At 36.8% G+C, this 22718-nt stretch overlaps 1 protein-coding gene across 4 annotated transcripts in view; it reads right to left on the bottom strand.

Moving 5' to 3' along the window:
• The window catches only part of GRIN2A (glutamate ionotropic receptor NMDA type subunit 2A), a 180319-nt gene that overhangs the window by 40674 nt on the left and 116927 nt on the right, over positions 1–22718 (bottom strand). For all 4 annotated transcript variants that reach the window (XM_057418953.1, XM_057418954.1, XM_057418951.1 and 1 more), the window contains 5 exons: positions 13259–13464; positions 11672–11840; positions 11398–11551; positions 6842–6967; positions 3091–3320 (listed from right to left, as the gene is read on the bottom strand). In XM_057418953.1, coding sequence (XP_057274936.1) covers positions 3091–3320; positions 6842–6967; positions 11398–11551; positions 11672–11840; positions 13259–13464 — 885 coding nt within the window. The remainder of the gene's footprint in view (positions 1–3090; positions 3321–6841; positions 6968–11397; positions 11552–11671; positions 11841–13258; positions 13465–22718) is intronic.

The raw sequence follows: 22718 nt of genomic DNA, 5'->3' as shown, positions 1-22718 counted from the left end.
AGATATAAAGCCAAGGTTACAGGAACACTGTAATCTTGCAAAAATAAGGAACTTGCAAGTGGCATCATTAAGGCTTCCTGTTAAGGCTGAAGAGAATCCCCTAGATCACTGTATATATGGGGCATTTCTTAAAACATGAAATCACAGCAGATAAATACTTTGCAAGACAATTCTGTCCACTGCTACCTATGTTCCTTTAGCAATCTTATCACTCTTTCATCACATGAAAAGGGCTTAAATAGTCTCAAAACTTACAAGTGCTACATATACCAGCTTTGCTGGGTACTTTTGGACCCATTTTCTGTACCTTTCTATGAACACAATGCTTTTAAAAAGTCTTTTGCATACACAAGAATGTCAAAATATAATTTTCTTCTCATTTTCTGAATTGAGTTTATGAACACCTACCCCTAGTAACTCCAGTACATGCTGTGCCATGTATTTCTGATGCCACATAGATAACATGGCTTTCAGAAATCTATTAGCAACATTAGGAAGGTTGAGGAAACTATCGAGCTGTCTTAAAGCAATGAGGGGTAAACTGCACATTATCATGTGTTCAGCAAACCTGGTGGACCAGTGAGAAGATGTTGAATGCTGAAGGACAGAGATGACTGCACAGAGATAGAAGGGATTTTCCTGGCTTCTCTTCTCTACAGTCTGCCACACAGAGCTGGACTGAGAATCTCCAGTATCTCTAATTGGGAATACTTTAATGCAATGATAATACAGCACTGACAAAAGAGCTTGACTCTTCAGTTGTGCAATAAGAAAAGGGGGAGAGGGAAAAAAAGGAAACTGATTTACCAGCCCAGACTTTTTTAAAAAATGTATTAAACTTCTACATGTTACTATTTTAAATTAATTTCACCCATACTTCCGTCCCTTCTCACTGGCCTCTGCCTCCTGCTGCTTTGCATGCAGCAAGGGTCAGAGTTCCCTGCTGAACAACAGTAAAAGTGGTTGCAAATTCCTGAACTATTCTCTTACCAGTAACATCGCAGCAACAAGGCAAAGAGGGGAGAAAAATAATTTACCATGAATTGGGTTACATTCCCATAAATTATCCTTTAAGCATTTGAATTTCTACTAACTGAGAAACCTCAGGACTGTGGAGAGGCAAAACCTGTGCACAACAAAAATAATGTTTTGAATGTCTCATTGCTTTTTTGGGCTTCTGGCTTGTTCAGTTTAATCAGAAAAGGTATGGCAACCCTGATTCATCTCAATGCTTCAGGCCAAAGAACCATAAAATAAAACCAAAGGTGGCAGATCAAATAAATGATGAGCAGACCACACGAAAACAGATGGTATTTTCTGATTCAAGTATTTTTCTAGTTTTATTTTGCTTATATTTGTGGAAATAAAATCCTACTGAGCAGAGAGAATAAACAAATAACAAAAATACGGAAGTTATTAGCCAAAAGCTACAGATCAAATACTGGCATCTTCCCAGCCCATAGGTGGGAATAGCAAACAGCCAGCAATGAAAGGGAGGTAAGGGTGCCCTGGCAGACCCAGATGCTAGTGCTGTGCCAGGTGCAAGCCAAATCCCACCAAACCCAAGACTTCCCAGGAAAACTTTCTCACAAATAGAAGACAGACATTTCTCAAATCCCTTTTTTTAATCATCAAGAGAAAAGCCCCTTTTATCTGTTACTTACTAAGAATATTGTCTTAAAATAAAGGTATATTTAACAATCTTGGTACTCTTTCAAAAGCTTTATAACAAAAACTTAATAAAAACAAAATACTATCATTTTTTGTTTCTTTTTATCTGTCTTTCCTCTAGCCATGCTTGCAATTCATGCTTTGATACTTCAGGCAATCAATCAAAAGCTGATCATAAAAAGCAGTTAAAATAAAAGCCAGACTAAAGGCTATCTGAGCTGTTGCCTTCTTTAGAATAACAATTTCCTTTTTTTGCTGTCCTTTGAGAGAAATCCCTTGTGGAATTCTCCCCTGTGCTATACTGTATTTAAACATTACTTCTAAAGTCAATATTTAGCTTCAATTTAAAACAGCTGGGCACAAACTTGAAAACAGCATGCCCTCCATGTATTTGGAGCCTATTCATCACAACAATCATTCTGCAAATGGGCTTTAATCCCTCCATGCAACAGCACTATTAGAAAGCAGTCAAACAAATGAAATAAAAGAGAAGTAACTGCTAGGTTTCTGATGTATAACATTATTGATTAAATTTCACAAAGCTCTGGGGAGTATGCTTTCAGGAGAAGCAAGTTCAGTCAAGCTAGAACAAAATGAAAAATAAGTGTATTTATTATTTGTCAGTTTGTGTGAAACCCAAGCAGGGTTTAAGTGAACTATCAGAGTCTACGTTGATGAATAAAATTTTCAAAGTAAAGTTCTCACAAAGGTTCTGAAATTAGGAAAACATCTTCCACAAACACATCAAAATTCTGCACCTTATCTCATATATCTTACATCTCACTTCCATGTGATAATACAAAACCTCAAATTTTCTTACTTTTTTTTCCTCCTGCTGTTTTATACAACAAAAACATTCAAAAAGACAATATGTATAATTTTTTGCTATTTCTCTTTGCTTATTTGTGCTGGCATCACTTTAAATCTGAGCTCTTTCTATAACTTCCTTGCACACAACATAGAAAGCAAAAAGACATTTTTTCAGGAGCATTAACTAGCTTCTGATGATTACTGGACAGTTGCTTGTTTTATGCCTATTTTTTCAATTAATGTATTATTAATATTCCACATAGAGATGGTCAAATAATTTTAAATACGTCTTCTCTGCATTCAAGCCAACTTACAATTTTCAAGCTTTTGTCTATTGGTGAAGCATTCTTTTTACTCAACCAGGAATTGCCTTCCATCACAAAGTTAAGGTACTCTTCAACTAATGCAGTTACTTTTGAAAAGGCAACTCAGACTTTGAAAACAGTCTGATATTTTAATGCTTTGGGTCTTAGATTTCTTAGTAAAGGCTTACACTCAGAATGAAATTGTCCAGTTTCAGCTTATTATTCACTCGGAGGATTTTTTTAGCACAAAGTTGTAGAGGATTATGAAGAATGGGCACTGATCTCTTTTGAGCTGAAGACCTACCTTTTTATCACTCAGTCCAGTCACTTGGTCAACAAACTCCTCTTGAATCATAAAGGCAGCTAAGTTGGCAGTGTAACTAGCCAGGAAAATGACAGCAAAGAAAGCCCAAACCGACACCATGATTTTACTTGTCGTCCCTTTGGGGTTTTGCACAGGCACAGAGTTGTTGAATACCAAGCCCCAGAGTAACCACACTGCCTTTCCAATGGTAAAGGATGGTCCATGGGGATCTGTAAATGCAAAGAGCTATTATTTTAGTTGCAGTTCAATTAAACCTTGGGAAGATACCCTACATAATAACAACTGCTCACATGATTTTAACATGGTTAAAAAATATTTCAATACATACTCAATGTACTCCCATGGAATGAAGGGATTTACCATATGTACTCTCTATTATAATGACATTAATTTCCACATTTCTAAAAAATAATGTAACATTTTTCTATGTGGCATTTAGTTCAAAAGTTTTAAAATGCAAATGGAAAGCATAAGTTTTGAGGAGAAGCAAACTAGTACGTCTCTTCAGCAAGGTAGGGGCCACAGTACTGCCCCTTTCAGCAGACATGTAAAATGAGAAACTGTGGGTTTAAGTCTTAATGATTCAATTCTAGTACTTCAGACTTCTAAAATTATGCTTTCTGAAGTTTATGTAAGCATATTTAAGATTAAAAGATGTGAATTATGCTACACATCACCTACATTAAGCAACTTTGCACTCAGAGACTAAATCAGTAAGTCAACACAGAGAAGCTGCCTGTATAGATATGGGACTTACAGCAAACCAGACTCCGGCAACCTCACGTGCTCAGAGTCAGTTCCATGGCTTCAAACATGTTGTCGTTACAGGTAAAAACCTGTCCCAGCTGACCCATTCTGTAATTTTTGTTACCCCTGTTTGCATTCAGCTTTTCATTCATCCCAAAGCAAGCAGAAGTTGTCAGCACAATGCCCTCATGCCCACGCAGCAGCAGAAGTGGATTAGCAATGCTATTATCCACTTAAAAGACCTGTGAGAGCCCTGTGTGAATAAAGGTGTCCTGCGTTCAGCTGTAGCAGTGATTTTTTCCCCATCTTAGTAGCTGGTGCTGTGCTGTATTTTTTACTTTAGCCTGAGAACACGGCTGATAACACACTAAGGTTTTTAGTTGCTGCTAGGTAATGCTTACTCCGATCAAGGACTTTTCAGTCTCATGCTCTGCCAGTGAGGAGGGGCACAAGAAGCTGGGAGGAAGCAGAGACAGGACACCTGACCCAAACCAGCCAAAGGGGTATTCCATACCACAGCACGTCATGCCCAGTATATAAACTGGAGGGAGTTACCTGGAAGGCCCAGATCTCTGCTCAGGTCAGGCTGGGTGGTGAGCAGTTGTATTCTCTTCCCTTGTTATTTCCCTTATCATTATTATTATCGGTGGTAACTCTAGCTACCCATGTGCTGGTCCACCCACATGCAATGTTGGATCTGCAGCTTCCCCCACACCTTGTCACCTACTGTTTTGACCCTCGCCTGTCCATACAGACAAGTGAGAGTAAGCCCTTCCAGCCTGCGCAGTGGATTTTTTAGGTGAAGCGCAGCTTGCACAGAACTGGCCCCACCCTTTAAACCTGAGGTTTAACTGCCAGAGCCCAGTTAGCTAGGACGGTTTTCCACCAGATTTGTATATCCCACATGCCCTTGGTCATCGTGCTTGCAGTAAGCGTGGTTAAAGCCCTTCCCAAATCTTCGCTCGCGAAGCCAAGCCATCAATCAATTATTATTGGTGGTAGCAGCAGTGGTTTATGTTATACCTTAGTTACTGGTCTGTGTTTATCTCAACCCGTGGGAGTTAACATTCTTTTGATTCTCCTCCCCACCCCCCCAGGAGCAGAGGGGAGAACGGGGAAATAGAGCAAGCGGCTGCGTGGTTCTAAGTTACCAACTGGGCTTAAACGATGCCAAGTTTGTTCTTAGGCAGACTTGGGTAAGTACACTGCAGACATCACATATTGCTCACCATCTATACTCCTTTATCCTCAAAAGAAAGAAACAGGCCTCCCCTGACTGTGACTCATCTGACAGTTTTATAGCTGTCTATTTTTCAATTAAATGGCAATGCAGACAATAAGCTCTGATGCAGACACCTGTAATCCTACCTCCTTCCCTGATCCATCCTTTTTGCCAAGGAGATACACATTATAAACTCAGTTATTATTATAATCATAATTTATTTTAATAATCATCTAATTATTAATAAAATAATAAAACCGAAAGTGGGCATACTTAGTGAGTGTTATAATTTCAATAGAAACACTGTAATACAGTGCAAATCTTTCACAGTGCAATCAAGCACTACATCTTAGGTTATCTTCTATTTTGCAGCAGTACTAAGAAGAGTGCAGTAAAATAAATGTGATGGAGCTGGTGAATGGTTCCTGAAACTACCTTCTAGAACCATTTAAGACTGAGCTGATACAGGGATAATAGGTATTTTCTGAACAACAGTGGTAAGGAAAATATATATCAATAAAGCAGTCTAAAGTTCTGTTCATGCTACTGGAGACTGTATTACCATTGAGCTTCATCCTGCCAAAAATGCTTAGGGAAAGGGGTAATCTACAGAAAGATCTCCATTTATTTTAAGCTTCCATGTTTCAAATGAATAACAGCTGGATTTGTGGCAAGTCTCTATAGCTGCATTAGGATACCATAATGTGCCTTTGCAGCTGTAAGTACAGCAAATAATTCTGGCACATGAAGTGGCACAGAAAAGAACAGCCTACCCCTAGATCTCCAGTGACCTTACCCACCTTTAATATCCTCTTCCTAAACATAGTATTGATTTTGGACAGAGGTTACACATTTACCATCTTATTGAAATGATAACATTATCTGAACATTGAAATAATACCTTTTTTCAGGGAACAGGCCAACCATAATCTAGAAGAAACCATTAGCTTGCAATAGTTTCCAAACTATGTTTGCCAAGCTGGAAGATCTCTTGTTATAAAATAAAGCAAATGCAATTTAGAAATTAAAACCAGGCTGCACTCTTTAGTAAAAAAACGGAAGGATGAGGGCACCACAATACATGGAATCCTCATTCTCAGGTCAAAGTGTTAATAATAAAGAACTGCAACTTTCACTGAGAGAGGCAAGCTGTGTATTAAATTTGTTGTGCTGGTATATTTTGAATTGAGGTTTCTATAACCAGTGATGCTACACAGGAAGAAGTGATGCTCTTCTACCAGTGGCTTCATTTCAAGGCTGAGTTCATCAGACCATTTGCAGGGAATATATAAATCTATGTACAAAGCAACTGCTATTTTTCCAGATCATCCTCCACATCAGATTAGATCACTTTCTCTGAACTAACTGTGAATGTGTACACTGTACAAGCGATACTGTGTACTAACTATATACTGCCTGAATCCAACTCCCTGGTATCACTTACCCTTCTATAGGATGATCCCTATTAATTAGAATACAAACATGAGCATATAAGCCCTTAAGAAACCATATTTTCTACAAAGAACAAAGTTTCATAGGTGCTTTCACTGTTTAATTCCTATGTTATGTTTATTTTCACAGAATCACAGAATGGTTGATTGTTGAGTCTGGAAGGGATCATGGAGGTTATCTAGTCCAATCTTCCTGCACAAGTAGGGCCACCTAGAGCACACTGCTCAGGATTTTAAAAGATGGAGGGCAAGGGATGGAAAATACATTATTATTTTATAGTTCCAGGGTTGTGTAAAATGCAAAGCTTACCTCTCCCTTGTGCCAAGTTCCTGTTGTATCCTACGGGACTAAAGTACTCAAATATGAAGACAGCCATGGCAGACACAATGAGAAGCATCACAAACATCATCACCCAGACAGAAGCACTAAAAGGCTCTGCAGCAAAACAGACAAGAGAAACAGTTCATTAAACCAGTCCAAGAATTCTAATGTCTTTGGCTAGGCAAGTCCAGCAGTTTTCTTTAAATTAGCTTTTACCAAAAAAAGCGCCAGCAAATAGCTAAGTACCAATATATGAAGAACTGCTGTTAGCATATTACCCAAAATTCATAAAGTCAGAATCTTAAACCTAAGTTACAATTCAAAAACAAAGGGTGCACAATTTTTCTTGACAAAGCCTTCACTGGCTCTGAGTGGCAAATAACTGGTTTGACTCACTGCTTATTCTGCCTACAGTCCATTTCTAAACAGTGTGACATGCATTTATTAACAGAATGGTTGAACCATGATAACTGTATCTGCAGAGCAAAAGCAATTAAGCATATGCTTAATACATCTGGTAATTGAGTGAAGTAGACTCACATTTTCTAGCCAACAAAAGGTGTCACAGAAGAAAGCTAAGTACCTGCATTCAAACTCATTTTTTTAATTTCAGTTTGTTTTTTTTTCTCTTTGTGTTTAATTTCATCTACCTGCAACGAAGATGTTGTTTTTACCAATTGCAAACATATCCTTTTGAAAATCTCATTCTCATCTGGAAGCAAATTTCTGAAATCAGAAGGTTTTTATGGAAAACTGAAAGTCAGATTGAAAGACAGAAATCCATGATTTAAATAAAAGATATAGGTTGGAACAGAAATCTAAACCCAGCTTCAAATACCAGGCTAAATACCAACTTTTTGAAAGGACTGGGTGTGGTAAGGATATGTGATCTCGTATATGATAACATGAAGTTCTTAAATATCACACTGCCCAATTCACAAATTTTCTGTCATTTCAGGAGTCCCTGTGGAAGCTGTCATGGTAGCTGTCATGGTATAAGAATATATGTAAGAAATGTTTTGTATGGCAGTCATACCTCTTTACCAGATCAGCTTATGTGGGGCACTTTATACACTAATTCTGATAGAAAATGGAAGTGTGAGTGTGTTCTGAAGTGGGAGGAAAACAATCTTAATATGCTATTTCAAATTAGCACAGACTCAGAAACACTTGAAATAAGAAGAAATAAGGTTGTTTCAATGCTTTGCCTGTGTTTGAAAGATGAGGAGGTTCCTCCATCCTAACTTCTTCATTCTTTGGATTTAAATTAAGATTTGAACCACTGAAAAATTCTTCCACCACTGCAGGAAATGAGGTTGTGCTAAATCCAATAGCATAATCTGAACCTTGCCTGAGTTAGCATGAATGATTCACTCAGAACTAGAATGAAGTATAATTATTTGGGCCCAAGCATGGAAATATCTTCTCTCAACTAGTGTAATTGTTGGTTCAAAGAGAATAGTAAGTTAGCAAAATAACAGAATTCTTAAAAGGCAGAGAAAGATCTGTTCAAATGCAGACAAGTAAAGGGTATTATGTAGCCAAATAGTTAATAACAAGTATTCTATGAATTGATGTATTAACTGGATTAAATTGGAATTCACATAAAATTATACAATTTTGACCACATTCTGACTGAAGAAAGCAAGTTGATAAAACTCTTATCAAAAGCATCAGTGTAGAAACAGCAATGGTGATTTGTCAAAACCTAAATAAGGCAAAGGGCAAAACAAGCAGATGTGAATAAGTGAGCTACAAATAACAGTTTAAGCAGAACGCTCTTTAATAATTTCAGCAGCCTGGTAAATAAGGTGGAGGATGAAAAGAAGCCATAGGAAAATAAAAAGCTATTTAGCAAGCAGCAAGACTGAACAACTACAAAATCAATGGAATAACAAAGTTGATTTTCCTGTCATATTAGAGATCACATTCCACATTCAGCACTGCTCTTTGATTCTCAAAGGGCACAAAGAGAACTTCCCTCAGGCAAACAGCAGGTTTTAGAAGAAGTTTTAGTAAAGCTATGATATGGCAGAAAAATACTAATGTATGACTTGCCAGTGTATATTTCAAATGATTGGCAATGGAGAACACTGAAAAACATACCGCACTTCACTAACTTTGAGGTTTACCTCCCACCAAAACAGTACTTAAAAAATACAGAGAATAAATAGGGGCATAGATTTCGTATTCCACCAATGCCTCCAAAACAGAAAACTGACCTCACTTACGAATTCTCACCCTCTTAAAATCATAGATAGTTGGAACTGAGGTTTCCTTTATTTTGTTTGTTTAAATAAAGTTGAATCAGATGTCTACAGAATCTTTAAATAATTCATTTGTTGATCAAGCATATTAGTTGTAGTACAATAAGAAAATGTTTTAATGTGGATAAAATTCTCATTTGAAGAAGACACCTATATCAGAGTCAGAACACAGAAGAAAATGAGGAAAAGGCTGTCAGCCCAGCAGTTCCTTAGATCTACTGGACACAACAATTGGATGGAAAATCTAATTCAGACAAAACCCTGTACCGGTCTACATTCATAGTAGCAAATCACAAAAGCAGATATTTCATTAGCTGTCATCAAGGGCTATTAAAAAATATTGTATTTGACAGATTTAAAAAAAATATTTTAAAAGAATGATGTAAAATGACTCTGTTTGTAGACATTCACTTAACTGAAATAAAATCAGTCTGTGAATAAATTCAGTTATCTGGCTGATAGTATTTTGCATGGCAAAGCCTGTTACTACTCAAAATAGACAGTCAATTCCAGTAAAGTGGAAGTTTTATCTACGTGTAAAAAGCCAGAACATACTTCTGAGAGCACAGACTTGATTTATTGCTACAAAAATCAGATTTCTTCAAAATTAATGTTATTCTATAGAGCTTTATGAGATGGGGCTATTTGCCATTTGAATTATATGTTCACCCAACTGAACAAATAACATTAAATGCATTTTAGAAATCTAAGAAATATGTTGTGGAAAATGCAAAAGTTGCCTCTTTTGATGGTAGCTGTAAGCAGGTTTTTAAGAGATAAGCAGATTCTATAGTAAAAATCAACTGCATTTGCAGTACATTTAGAAAGCACTCCAGTACTTACAGTTCAAATGATAATTTCAACATGCTGCAACTGCAATTTAAAAAATGAATTATCTTTACAAGTCAATGACTTAGAGAAATGAAAAGATACTATCTGAATACTTTTATTAAAATACAGACTCTTATGATTTAATTTAAAAGTCTTTAATTCATTAAACAAAAATATTAAACCACCAACAAAATCTGTTTAGGTATCTCTATGTTTGGGAAGTTATTTGATTACTCACTGTATTATACTTATTTGCATCATCTCTGTAATGTACCTTTATGAAACAGGTATGAGAAATAAACTCTGTTGCTAAATGATGATTCTCAGGCAAGAAAACCCAAACATTTGTCCACTTGTAGCTGATACTATACCAACATCTGCTCCTCGATGGCTACAAGCGATTTCAGTAGAAGTGAAGAACTTACACTTGGCAATCTAAAAGAAACCTACCATCAGTGACGTAAAAAAAAGGCATCACTGGACTTGAACATACTAGACTGTTCCACAAGACATCTGGAAAATATGGATGGATTTGGGGTTGTTTGGGTTTGTGTTGTTTAATTTTCCAGTATCACTTAAATGATTTTAGTGTCACTAGCACTATTTTCCACTGCCAAACGTCTTTAAAAATACTGTCCCCAAGTACACTATGAGGAACATAACAGCATTCCAGGCACTTTTGATCCATGTCATGGTTCATTCTCTTTTCAGATTCAGGTAAATTTAGGCTAAGCACTAAATAGAGAAGCAAACGCTAAACCCTAGAAGAGAAGGAGAGGAAAATAATGAAAGGAGAAATAATTGAAACAAGAAGCAAACAAGGAAAGAAGACCGAAGTCTTCGTTTTTTTTATATCCCATGTCCTTTCTGCTCAGCCTTTCATTTCTTTGCTATATCTCCACTGTTCAGCTGCATCATCACAATTCCACTGCTCAATTGCATCAATGGAGAAAACACTCAGAAGCTCTCCAGTGCAGTAGTACAGTGTTCAGAAGTCAGAGGGAACTGTTATTGAATTAGCTGTCAGACCTCTTCTGATTATAAGGAAGTCTCTTTTTGTTAGCTGTTCTACAAGTTGTTTTTAAATTATTTTGTGAATGTGAATATTAAAAAGATATGAAACCATTTATAAAGGGCTAAACAAGCATCACATAGTTTGTAGAGAAGCAGTTTTTGAGGAAGTAATTTTTCCAACTGATGATTTTGGGAATTCTTTTTTCACTTTGAAATAATTTGCTTTCACTCACTGCATCTGAAACCAACAGCACTATCTTCATGTGCTAATAGTCACGTTAATCAGCAGGTCAACACAGTACAAACTTCCTAATGAAGAATTCAAAAGTTGACAGAAATATGTCAATGCACCATAAAGCTTAATGAACAATATAACCTGCCCAACTCTATAGAAATGCAATTAAATTATCTGGATGGGTTGGAGAATCATACCTAGAAAAGCAGATGGTGAAACTGTGCCATTGCTCCGTGACACCATGACACTAATCCCAGTCTCAACAAATGGCACTGAAAAGTCAACCACTTCAGAGCGCTCTTCATTAATAGTGAGAGACCCCACAGCCATAACTGCACGATGGTATACCACCTGATCCACAAAGAGAAGACACCACCAATATTACTCAGTAGAGAATACCTCATTTCTCCAAAAGAATGAAGAACAAACATTGCTAACTTCTTAAGAGATCTTTTACCTAACAGAACTTACTTCACCAATCATTCCATTCCACACATTATTGACTTTTTTGCCATGTTTCCCATTAGTCACCAAATACAGGTCATAGGTGAACTTGACAGTTTTAGACAACTTCTTCAAGATATCAATGCAGAATCCTTTGCAGCACTTCTTTACATTAGTCCCCTCATTAGTTGAGTTGCTGCCAACAGAGAAGAAAGACAAACATTTCTACTGGGAAAAACAGAAGAACCACAATAGCAAAATTCAGCATACTCTGAAATGACATTTTGTCGTACTTGTGAATGACCGTGTTTTCCTGAATCGATGGAGAAACAATCCACAGGATGCTTTATATGGTGTTTGTAGCTCTCACTAGTCATAGCACAGTTGCTTGATGAGAAATAGATGGAAGATAATAGTAGACCTTTTATGACATGCTTTCTGCTTCAGCATCTAGCCTCTCGCACTTCTCCATCAAGACATAGTCTCCTCTCACTAATCTCTTTCTTATACCAGGATTAAACATTTATTACTTTTATTCTTAAGACAGAAGACTACATATCATTTAGTAATTACAAAAATTCCCAACATGTATGTTATATAAAGGTACAGCAGTTCCCTGTACCGAAAATGAATGGTGCAGCTTTTTCTGTACTTTGAGAAGGTGAATTTCAGGCCACCTTTGAGTGCAAACATGAAGATTTCCCTTTATTTTTTTTTCTGAAATGTTAATTTCATGACTCTACATGACTCTAGAAATTTCTAGTATAAGTGTCTTCAGAAGCCAAGGCAGTATTTTAAAGCCTTTGAAAGAATTCAAAACTAAAATAAAACTAGTTTAAAACTTTACCAACTACAGTTATGTCAAAAGAAATATTTTTCTGGACTTCAGGAAGCATGTACACAACCATTTAGGAGTCTCTGGAAATCTTCAGAAACATGCCTTATAGTCCCTATCACCTGCTCAGTAAAAATGTTATTATAATCAGTTCATAAATATGTAGACTGAAGCACAGAATGGTGAATCAACACCAGTAAATTCACAAAGATAAATTTTCCACTGATTTCTAATGACTCCTCCAAAGAAATAAAAACAGGGGACTTGTCTCTATATGATGCGTCACAGTGCTTTTTTATGCTGGAGTAGTTTATCCTGTACCAAATTTCAGCATAAACATACATTTTCAATAGGAGATACTCTGAAATTGTTAAAGACAAACTAAAACAGGCATATTTCAACATAACTGGAAAGAATTCAAAGCGGACTCATTAAAGCAATCCTATTTTAGAGTGCATTCTTCTTCCATGTGACTGAAAAAGGCAAATTCTAGTTGACTTTGAATTTGCTATACACTTACTATCGTGTTAATTCAATGTGAATTCTGTGTCTATAACCAGAACTTTTCAATTTATTTCTATCAACAATAAAGAAGATATGCAATCAAGAGTATACAGCGTGGGAAATAGAAGAAGAAACTGGAAATGAAATACAGAAGGAAAAGCAAAGATAGGAATCAAGAGGAAAAAAGCAAAGTATCAGAAAACAGTTATATAATGAAATAAGCAATATAGTTTTCACTCAGGAAAAAAAAAAAGGAATGCTGTGTATTTACTTACTTAATTTTGACAAATTTACGACATGGCACAGTATTTTTCTGGCAACTTTCCATCAAAGGATCCACATCCTCAACAATGACAAAGGGAGCCTCCTCCAGGGTGACAATACTCAAATGGTTATCGTCGGGGTCACTGTCTGCGAAAGAGCTGTACCTTGGCCAGACAGAGTACTTCAGGCTCAGGGAGTTGTTCTCCCATTTCCCCACCTGAAATGTCAAGATAAACAGGCTGCTGATGTGCTGATGTCTCATTTGACAAATGAGAGCTAGTATTAAATGTGCTGGGATACAGGTACAGGAAATTACATTGCAAAGATGGTTGCCTTGGGGTTTTGTTATCAAAATTACTTAGAACTCTTCAGTAATTGCATGAAGTGAGAAAATGCACTGTTCTAAAGACAAATAAGGTAAAATCTTAAGAGATAACAGCTTTATAAAGCTGGCTGACATCAGTTAACACTATCTATAACCTGGCCATAGCTGTGCTGAAATTTGACATGCATCATTTCCATTTGGGCCAGAAGAGCAACCAGATACTCCACTTGTAGTCAGGACCATTTTGCAGCAATGAAAAAATAGTAATAAAAAAAAAAAAAAAAAAAAACAACAAACTAAATCAGCAGCAAACCAGACAAATAAACTACCCCCATGCACACATATAAATCAGATTGAGAACCAAAGTATTATAATTTCTGCATCTTCTCAAAAAGAAGACTCTTCCATTCTTATGGTTTGAAAGCCATTGTGAAAGCCTTTATCATTGCGCCTGAGGCAGGCCAAATGACATTTCTAGTAAATACAATTGTGCATGATTTAATTCTTATTACAAATAACATATTTTATTCTGCTTCAATTAATGCCAACTGCTGAGGGAGTTTAAGAAAACACTCCCCACTTTACATCAAAATTGCCTATTTATTTACTATTATACCATATCTCTTCTAAACTAAGCTACATTTCTTTCCACTCCCATAAGATCAGAAAGGGGCATATGATTTAAATATTTTGAAAACTCTGGCATTTGCTTCTTCAGATTGTTGAACTACTTTGTATCCATAAATCTAATTGCAACATAAAATTGCATGTTCTATGCAAGTAGCAATGACAGATAATATAAACAAGCTAGTAATCCACAACATTTATAATCTAATTCATTTGAATAATTCATTAGTTGCTTAAGCTAAAAAGCCATAACATAACCATGAGACTCCTAAAATATTTCTTTTTCAAGGAAAATGATGGGAATTAACAGTACAATGATTTGTGTCCTAAAAAACCTGTAAAAAATTATTATCTGCCTTCTGTCTTCTAAAGACATTAAAATAAATCACAAACATTTCCAAAGAACTTGATTTATTTCCATTCCTATCTAGGGAAGCGTACAAGCACGTACCCTTTGCATTTTCCTTTCCATCCTGTTTATAATTCAAGATGTTTTGATGAACTATAATGCAGGAGGCAGAGATGCCAAATCTCTATACATTTAAAGGAGGAAACTCAAAATATCTCAAGAGAATTAGGAATTCCCACCTAAATCAATGGGAACTGGGCACAGGATTTATACATACAGTTCTAGAATGAAATTTAACCAAAACACAATGGATGAAATCTGTGTGATTACATACAAGTGATTTCATACAAAAACTATTTCATACATGGAGAAACAAATCTAACTCTGTGTGAAGCAGTTATATTTCAAAAACAGTTGAATTATCAAGTTATGGTATATAACTGCATCCACAGCTGAGTCTGTACTGGTTTATATTAGCTTACATGGTGTTGTTCGTATCTATGTCATAAGTACACCATGAAGTTGGCCATCTGGAATGGGGAGATTTCCAGCCAGCTCAGTGCTTCAGTTGAACAGCAAACGTGCCAAGTAATAGGATGTATTTCAGAAGTGGAAAACATGCCCGATCGTCTGCCTATTCCAAGCAGCAAGAAGAAACAAAATGTGACTGAGGCTCAGTTGCATTTGTGTGCTCAGGACTGTATAGTAGCAGCATCTGCCTTCCTAAATTGCTCAGTACAGGATTCTGGGAGAAGGCAGATCTGCTGAATCCTGAAGCACTTACTTCCCTCTGCAAGCCACTCTGCACCTCCATCACTATCACATGGACCAACAGGAATGTGAGCTGCCCACCACAGTATGAGTTCACCTGGTCCTATCAAAAGTGTAATGACTGCTTTGATGCTGTTGAGAAAGGAATCATGGTACTCTTTCATCCTTCAACTGCAGTAGCTGCCATTTTATTATTCTGTGGAGTATATAACCAGTCATATTATTAAACAGCTGATTTGGGGGAAATGCTAATTTCTTTTGATGTATTTTTAGGGAAGTATTACATGTTGAGCCAATCTCTCAAGTTAGATCCAAAATTCATCTGTTGTCTTTCACATATTTATTCAAATATTCACTCATTATAAACTTATTTTAAGAAATAACTTAAAATTAACTCCTTGCCTTGGGTCTCAGGGGCATCCCTATTTCTCTGTCCAAAAAGGTCTAGCACTGCAGTCCCAGAGTGTTACAGTGACTTTATCTGGACTTTATGGTATACAAATTGCATGTACATTGCAAGTCATCCCTGCTACCACCAGCACAGTGTCAGAAAGGACAATGAAAAAAACTACAAAAGAAAGATGTCAATGTCATGAAGAATGGTAGAAAGTGGAGGGTAAGAATTTAGTTTTATGCAATTAAAGCACATAATTAAAACATGGTAGGATTTTAATATTTTTATTAGAAGCCTTTTAGCTTGTGCAGAATTAATTATAGCATTGTTACTAAGCATTGCTTATTTATGAAGAGACAATGTTTTGTATCTTCATCTATTATTTAGTTCTTTCAATATCCTTGTGCAATTGATAATATCCCTTTGTTACAGAGTGAAGGGTTGAAATGACACAGAAAAGCTGCAGAATAAGCAAAACTAAAACATGAACATGTTCCCATTATAAAAAAGAGAATTTATGAAACTGCATCTCTATGTAGGTGTCCTGCAGGATCAGCATTTATGTCATGTTAGTCAGATCTAGTATTACTTCCAGTCAATATCTGTTTTGGATGCCTTTAAAGCTTTCAAATGCTTAGGGAAAAAAGCAACAGGTTATAACAACTACACATGCTCATGGTATTTTAGAACATTAAAAAAGGTCTGCTCTGCTTGTGAAGTCTAAGAATTAGTGTGCAAACCTAAATAGTCAAGGCCAGGCTGGACAGAGTCTTGGGTGACATGGTTTAGTGTGTGGTGTCCCTGCCCATGGCATGAGGGCTGGAACTAGATGATCTCAAGGTCCTTTCCAACCCTGATGATTCTTTGTTTTGTCCTTTTTCAACACTGACTGATAAGTGGCTTACCAATGACAACAAAGCAAAATATCTGAGGTAAAAGCAGCATTCCAAGTCCTGGTTTCACTGGTGAAGGTCACTACAAATACTCTAGAATATAAATAAAGTTCATACGTAAAATCTGAAAAGTAGAATATGAAAAGTTCAGTTGCTGTTCTCAGTAGGAGACAACAGTGATATTTGAATAAAACATTTCACAGTGAAATAGTTTACCAACCAGACAGCTTCAAAATTCAATTGCCTCCAGTGTTTTGCAGCACTCACTTTCAGTGTGCTACTTCATGAGCATGATAACTACTGATGAAATGCACTAAACGTGGCATCCTTCAACAAAATCCAAGCATCTAGATTTGAGGTAGGAGGTTTAAATTAGCATGCTTACCTACTAAAATATTGGTACCCTGATTCTTCATGCAATATTTTTTAATTTTAATGACAAATGATTGGAGCATTAATTTGCAGGTGAAACTACAAACCTCCAATACGGAACAGTAGTGAACAATAAATCTGCACACTCTTAGCAGAGACTAAAAACAATTTTCATGGCCAGTCCATCAAAGACTAACAGGTCCACAAAAATAAAATAGGGGTAAATTTACACAAGGATAGAAACACACTGCTTCTGCTGTGGAGGTGTTACCACTACAATGAAGAATTACTATCTTATTCTTTCCACCTGCTGTGTCAAAATTCTTACTTGTACTCAATCAGTCTTAAGGGAACTCTTTGCTGTTCAGAAGCTTTTTCTTATCTCTTCAGTCTTTAAGCCATAGCTGCTTGGAGAAGGGTAGCCCGAGGACAAAAGGGAGTTAAAATACTGCACAGGCCAGTTGCCAGAATTACCTTTTGATAGGATGGGAGATGGGTAGAAAAGAAACAGCTCAGAAAGTGTGTTGTTCACTGTTAAAAGCATAAACCCACCATTTGAAATAGCTTGTAAACAGAAATAGAAATGTTTTAATAAAGACATTGTACTCACAGTTCTGCACTTGTTATCAACATGCTAATTTCTACATGCTAGAAATACATGCTAATTTATCAGAATATGTAGCAATAAAATTGAGGTGAAAGAATTTAAACTACCCCAATCCATTCTTTTGTCTCTTTTTGTTCTGGTTACTGATTCATAGAATTTGAAATTTTAACTTTTTAATTTTTTTCCCCTCTAAAAACCAGAATAGAAACATTTTTAAGAATTCAAAACTTTGTGTCAGTCAGGATAACCATTTTTTCCTACGTCCTGAAGGCAAGACTACTGCTCAGAGAACTCAACTGAAAGCACAGCTCAGTAACACTATGCAACCAGAGACACATTCCAAGAATAATCTCACATATTTGAGCTGGTGTGGCAGGCCCAGCCATCCAGAATTTAAATGAAGCCAGTATACAATAAAACATTTATACTCAGTGTAGCCACTCCCTAATGACAAGAAATTAGATGAATGAGGGCATTTTGCTCAGTCTTATCTGCATCCCTTTCCTCTTTCTTGAAAGATTATTTAAAATCCCCATCAATGCCCATTTTGGCGTAACTCAAAGTCATCTTCACCTGCAACCATCTGCTGTTTCAAAATCTTATGTGCTGACGAATAATTTCCTTAGCAACTTGAGGCACATGTAGAACGTGGGAAAAAAATATAACTACTTTTGTAAAGCATGTTCTGTTAAATGTGTAAAATCTCTTTTTCATTTAGGTAACATGGCTTTTTTAGAATGACAGCCATTTAATAGAGCATTAAATAAAGTGCAGAAGGAATATTTGGACTTCTGGATTATGCAACCTGAAAGATGAAATTACTGAATAGTTCAAAGACAGGTCTGAAAATTTGATTTAGGCATTCAAACTTAAACTGAATTAACTAAATTTAGTTATGCTCTATAGCAAGTCATGCAGTGAAGAAGAGAATAGCATGCTTAGAGTGCAAAGAACACAAAAGTGTATCTAGAAATAGAGCCTCCTAAAATCCAATTAATATCACTAGAAATCCAATTAATATTACTAGAGAAATAAAAAGTGAAAATGAGCTTATTTGCAGCAGATACACTGGAATATCTGCATTGCTAGATTCAAAAAACAGAAGGGGAAGGTAAACTGCATTAAGAAAGATTTTAAAGTCATAAACACCATAGTATGTATTTGTAAAACCAACATTTTCTTAATAAGAAAATTCATGCTGAGGATAATGCTCAAAAAATGCAGACATGCTCCATCACGGAACTGTCAAAAACTGCATGCAAATACTTTTACTCTACTATGCAGAAATGCCACAAAACATTGAGAGATTTATGGTAAGTTTCTGTCATTCTTAGCTAAAACTGATAATGATGTGTCCTTGATCTCAGAGAAATACAGAAGATGGCCCTCATTTGAAAAAAGGGCAACTGAATAATTTTTGGGAAGAACCCTGGCCCAAATTATAAAAATCCTTTTTTATGGCCAAAAGACTTTAGAACTTTTGTAAAAAATACCATTTCAACAGTGAATCAAACACTACATATATATATATTTATATATATACTTCATATATTACTTAGTTCTTTCAACATCCTTGTGCAATTGATAATATCCCTTTGTTACAGAGTGAAGGGTTGAAACGACGCAGAAAATCTATGGAATAAAGCAAAACTAAATTCACTATTGTATGTGCAAAACTTAGTTTCAAGTACAGACTTGCAATGGTACATATATCACTTTCTTTTGAACTTGCACATTCTTTCCTATTTTCTCCATCTTCATACGGAGTCTGGAATATTCTGTTTGGTTTAATCGCTACAGGATACAGGAAGGAAAGCAGAAAATAGCTGAGAGCGCAGAAGAGCTTGTTTGATGTCAGGCTGAATTAGCAATCATAGGGCCCTCACCTCATCCACTGTTGCCTAAAGCGCATTACAAACTCCCTGTATTACATACACTGTTTGACCATCTCATGCAGCATCTTTATCTTTTGAAGACTGCAGGTAAGGAGGGTGATAACAAAGTATTTGGTGTGTTTCTGTGGAACAGGTAGGTAAATACAGCTAGCCTAAGAAAGACATACAGCTTGCAAGCTTGCACATTGCTGTACCCCATGAAGACCCCTCTCCCACTGCACCCTGAAACAGTCTCTAAATAACACATGGATGTCTGACAAACTCCTAATCACACACCATCACAGAGACCATCATACAGAGAAAAAGCGAAAGGCCAGATCCTGAGCAGAGAGATAAAAGAGCAGAGTATGTTCTCCCTTACGTGCCAGTGCTGGCATGAAAATGAAGTCTGTCACACCAGCACATCTCACAGGAAACAAATAACTCGGTCCTGTCACCCTCTTCCCAGCAGATGGGATCTGTACACAATATACAGACATCATCCTTTTGTAAGAAAAAATGTTACATGACAACATGGATACTAAATGCACTCCCAGGACCAAACTAAGCCTTTGAAAAGAGAAAAGTCTTCAGGGATGTTCTTTCCACACTAAACACACATACATATTGCAAACATGCTTTCTGAGCTGTCCCACTTTTGTGAAGAAAATGATGTTGAGCAAATGCAAAATCTAACTAATCTTGCTTTATATAAAAACTATTTACTACTTTTACTTCATCACACTTTTCCACTCCCAAGGAAGAGCTACCCTGGCAGGTTTACAGCCAGTAACTAGAAAGCATAAATTGAGTTTGTTGGGTTAACAATAAAAGCAGCTGCAGAACAAAGCACAAGAGCAAAATCCTTCCTCCAGATGCAGCATCTGCTGCATACCTTCTGCTGCAAATCTTTGTGTCACTTCGTGGGTCTGAAGGTCCATATTACACAATGCCAGCTAAATTTAAATGACAAAATATGATGTGAGCATTTTCATGTCTTATTAATAGGGAGTGTTTTACAGTCCTGTCTGATTTGAAATGCACATTTAAAGACTCTGAAGCTGTCAAGATTTGCTGCAAATCCCATGCAGGTTCTGCAAATGCAGGGCCCTTCCCTCATGGCCGCTCCTGCTGCTGACAGGAAGGGCCCAGCACTGCCACAAACACAGCACCCAGAGAGAGAATAAACAAACAGGAGAAAGAAAAATTAACACCTCCCATGGCCTCATTTATCAACATAGAATTAGTTGACAAATGAGTATTTGGCACTCACCATATCCTCAGCAGTTAGTATAGTTTTGGTACTGGGAAATGTGCCATTTCACTCTATGTAGTGCAAGAGTTCAAACTCAGGGTGAAGCAGCCGTTTTATGAAGTAAAGGCAAAGAGCTAAACAAATTGACACCTCCTTCCTCCTCCTCCCAGTGAGGGATGACTTTCCGTCAGCTCTGCACTCAGTCAAGATCTTACAGCTCTCCAGAGATGTCCAGGTAGCCATACCCTGACTTCCAGAGAGGAAGAGCTGCCCTGAAAGTCCTCCTGCTCTTTAATCCCCTCTTTGATACTAGCTGTAATGAACAGGAGTGAAGCACACTGTTTTCCATAGTAGCTGCGACTTCTTTACAGCAGCAGAGAGGAGGGAACCATCCTCCTTGGGAATGCAATTTAAGAAATGCTGCATAATAATTGATGCAATTCAAACAATTCCATACAGAAAGGTCAAAGGAAGGGCCTTTCAGCTAAGTAAAAGCTCACTGATACAGAAACAACATACAATTTTCACTCGACAGTAAGTGTCAGGCTAGGCACATTTACAGGAAGACTAAATACACTAAGCAACAAGGATGGAAAAAAGAAAATGACAACCCAGCAGATGTTAGAGCATGCTGTTTCTGCTATGAGCAAAGATAATATATCATGTTAGGCCACAGAGCCACTTACAAAAGATATACCCGCAAATGGGTGATTAGATAATGCAATTTCATCTGTTCTAGTTAAAACAGATGCATTTTTTTTACAACTTTTAGGGAATGTCTATCATGAGACATCAGGATCCTTCAAATATCACAATCCCTTCTCTGAAATCAATTAAGATGTCATAAGAAACTGCCCTGTACCATCTAAGTGACTTTTTCTTACAACATAACGCTGACAAAAACATCCGTCAGCAATCTGAGTGTCAGGTTTTTCAGTTCTTGTCTAGTGAAGTTTCATCTATACCATTAGATATAATACCTGTCTTTTCTCAGTTACATGATGGTGGACGTTAGTAGCCAGATGGATCTCTCTGTGAAGACCTTGGTTCATTTATTCCAGGCAGGAATTGCGCACCCTCTGCCCACTCATTCCTACTCAGAGGCAAATGTGTACAACTTCACACAGAGCTTGTAAAGCTGGCATATGTTAGTTAATCAGAGCAAAATCAAGTTCCACATTAAATCCTGCATTAACAGAAAGTGGAAGATGACTGGTTATGTTTAGAATAAACCCAGATGTAAGTAATGGTTCTTGCAGTGGCTTTTAACTTGCAATTGTGCCGTGTAGTTCCTGTTACTGTTGCTTCTTGTAAAAACTCAGTGGCTACAAAAAATATAAGACATTTATATTTCACAAATCCACTCAGAATACAGACCACCACAGTTATGTTATCTGTATCTAGCTGTGGGAGCACCAGAAAAAATTGTTTTTACTCTGAAACTCATCTTCACACATAGAATTAAAAGTTATACAGTCCTCCCTTCCTTACTTAACATATATGATCTTCACAGTTAATTAAACCATGTAATTTTGCCCCTGCTAACTATATTCTAGTATATGATTTTAATATGGGATTGATTGGTTTTATTTCCACATTAAACAGGACTAAAAACCGCTAACAGACTAAGGTTTGCAATTCAGTGAAGTTAATGGGCCAAGGATGAGACCTAGGTCACACCTCACTAAGATAAGCTTAATGGGGGAGCTGCAGGTGGTACCGCTAGACCCCTGAGGACTTTTTAGCACTAGGCACAGTGTTCCTGCAGTGCTTTGGTAATATTTGGGCAACACTGACAAATTTCAAGTTTCACTGAAACAAGCACATTAAGCTTATCTTCTTAAAAATCTCTTGTCAGAAAACAGCGGCCCCTGTTCCTGTCAAGATTAGCAGCAAGAATATGAATGTTGATGTCAGAAGTTTGAGTAGCTGCTTTAGGACCTGTCACAATATCTTGCTGGATGCATGCTTGAACATGCCCAAAATTGTTTTTCAGTCTTCAAA

The sequence above is a fragment of the Pezoporus wallicus genome, unplaced genomic scaffold (genome assembly GCF_028554395.1).
Source record: "Pezoporus wallicus isolate ANWC-B61680 ecotype Strahan unplaced genomic scaffold, APGP_CSIRO_Pwel_v1 contig_7071, whole genome shotgun sequence".
NCBI classification, from domain to species: Eukaryota; Metazoa; Chordata; class Aves; order Psittaciformes; family Psittacidae; genus Pezoporus; species Pezoporus wallicus.
Note: the sequence above shows the minus strand (reverse complement) of the source record. Positions and strands in the feature narration are given on the sequence as shown.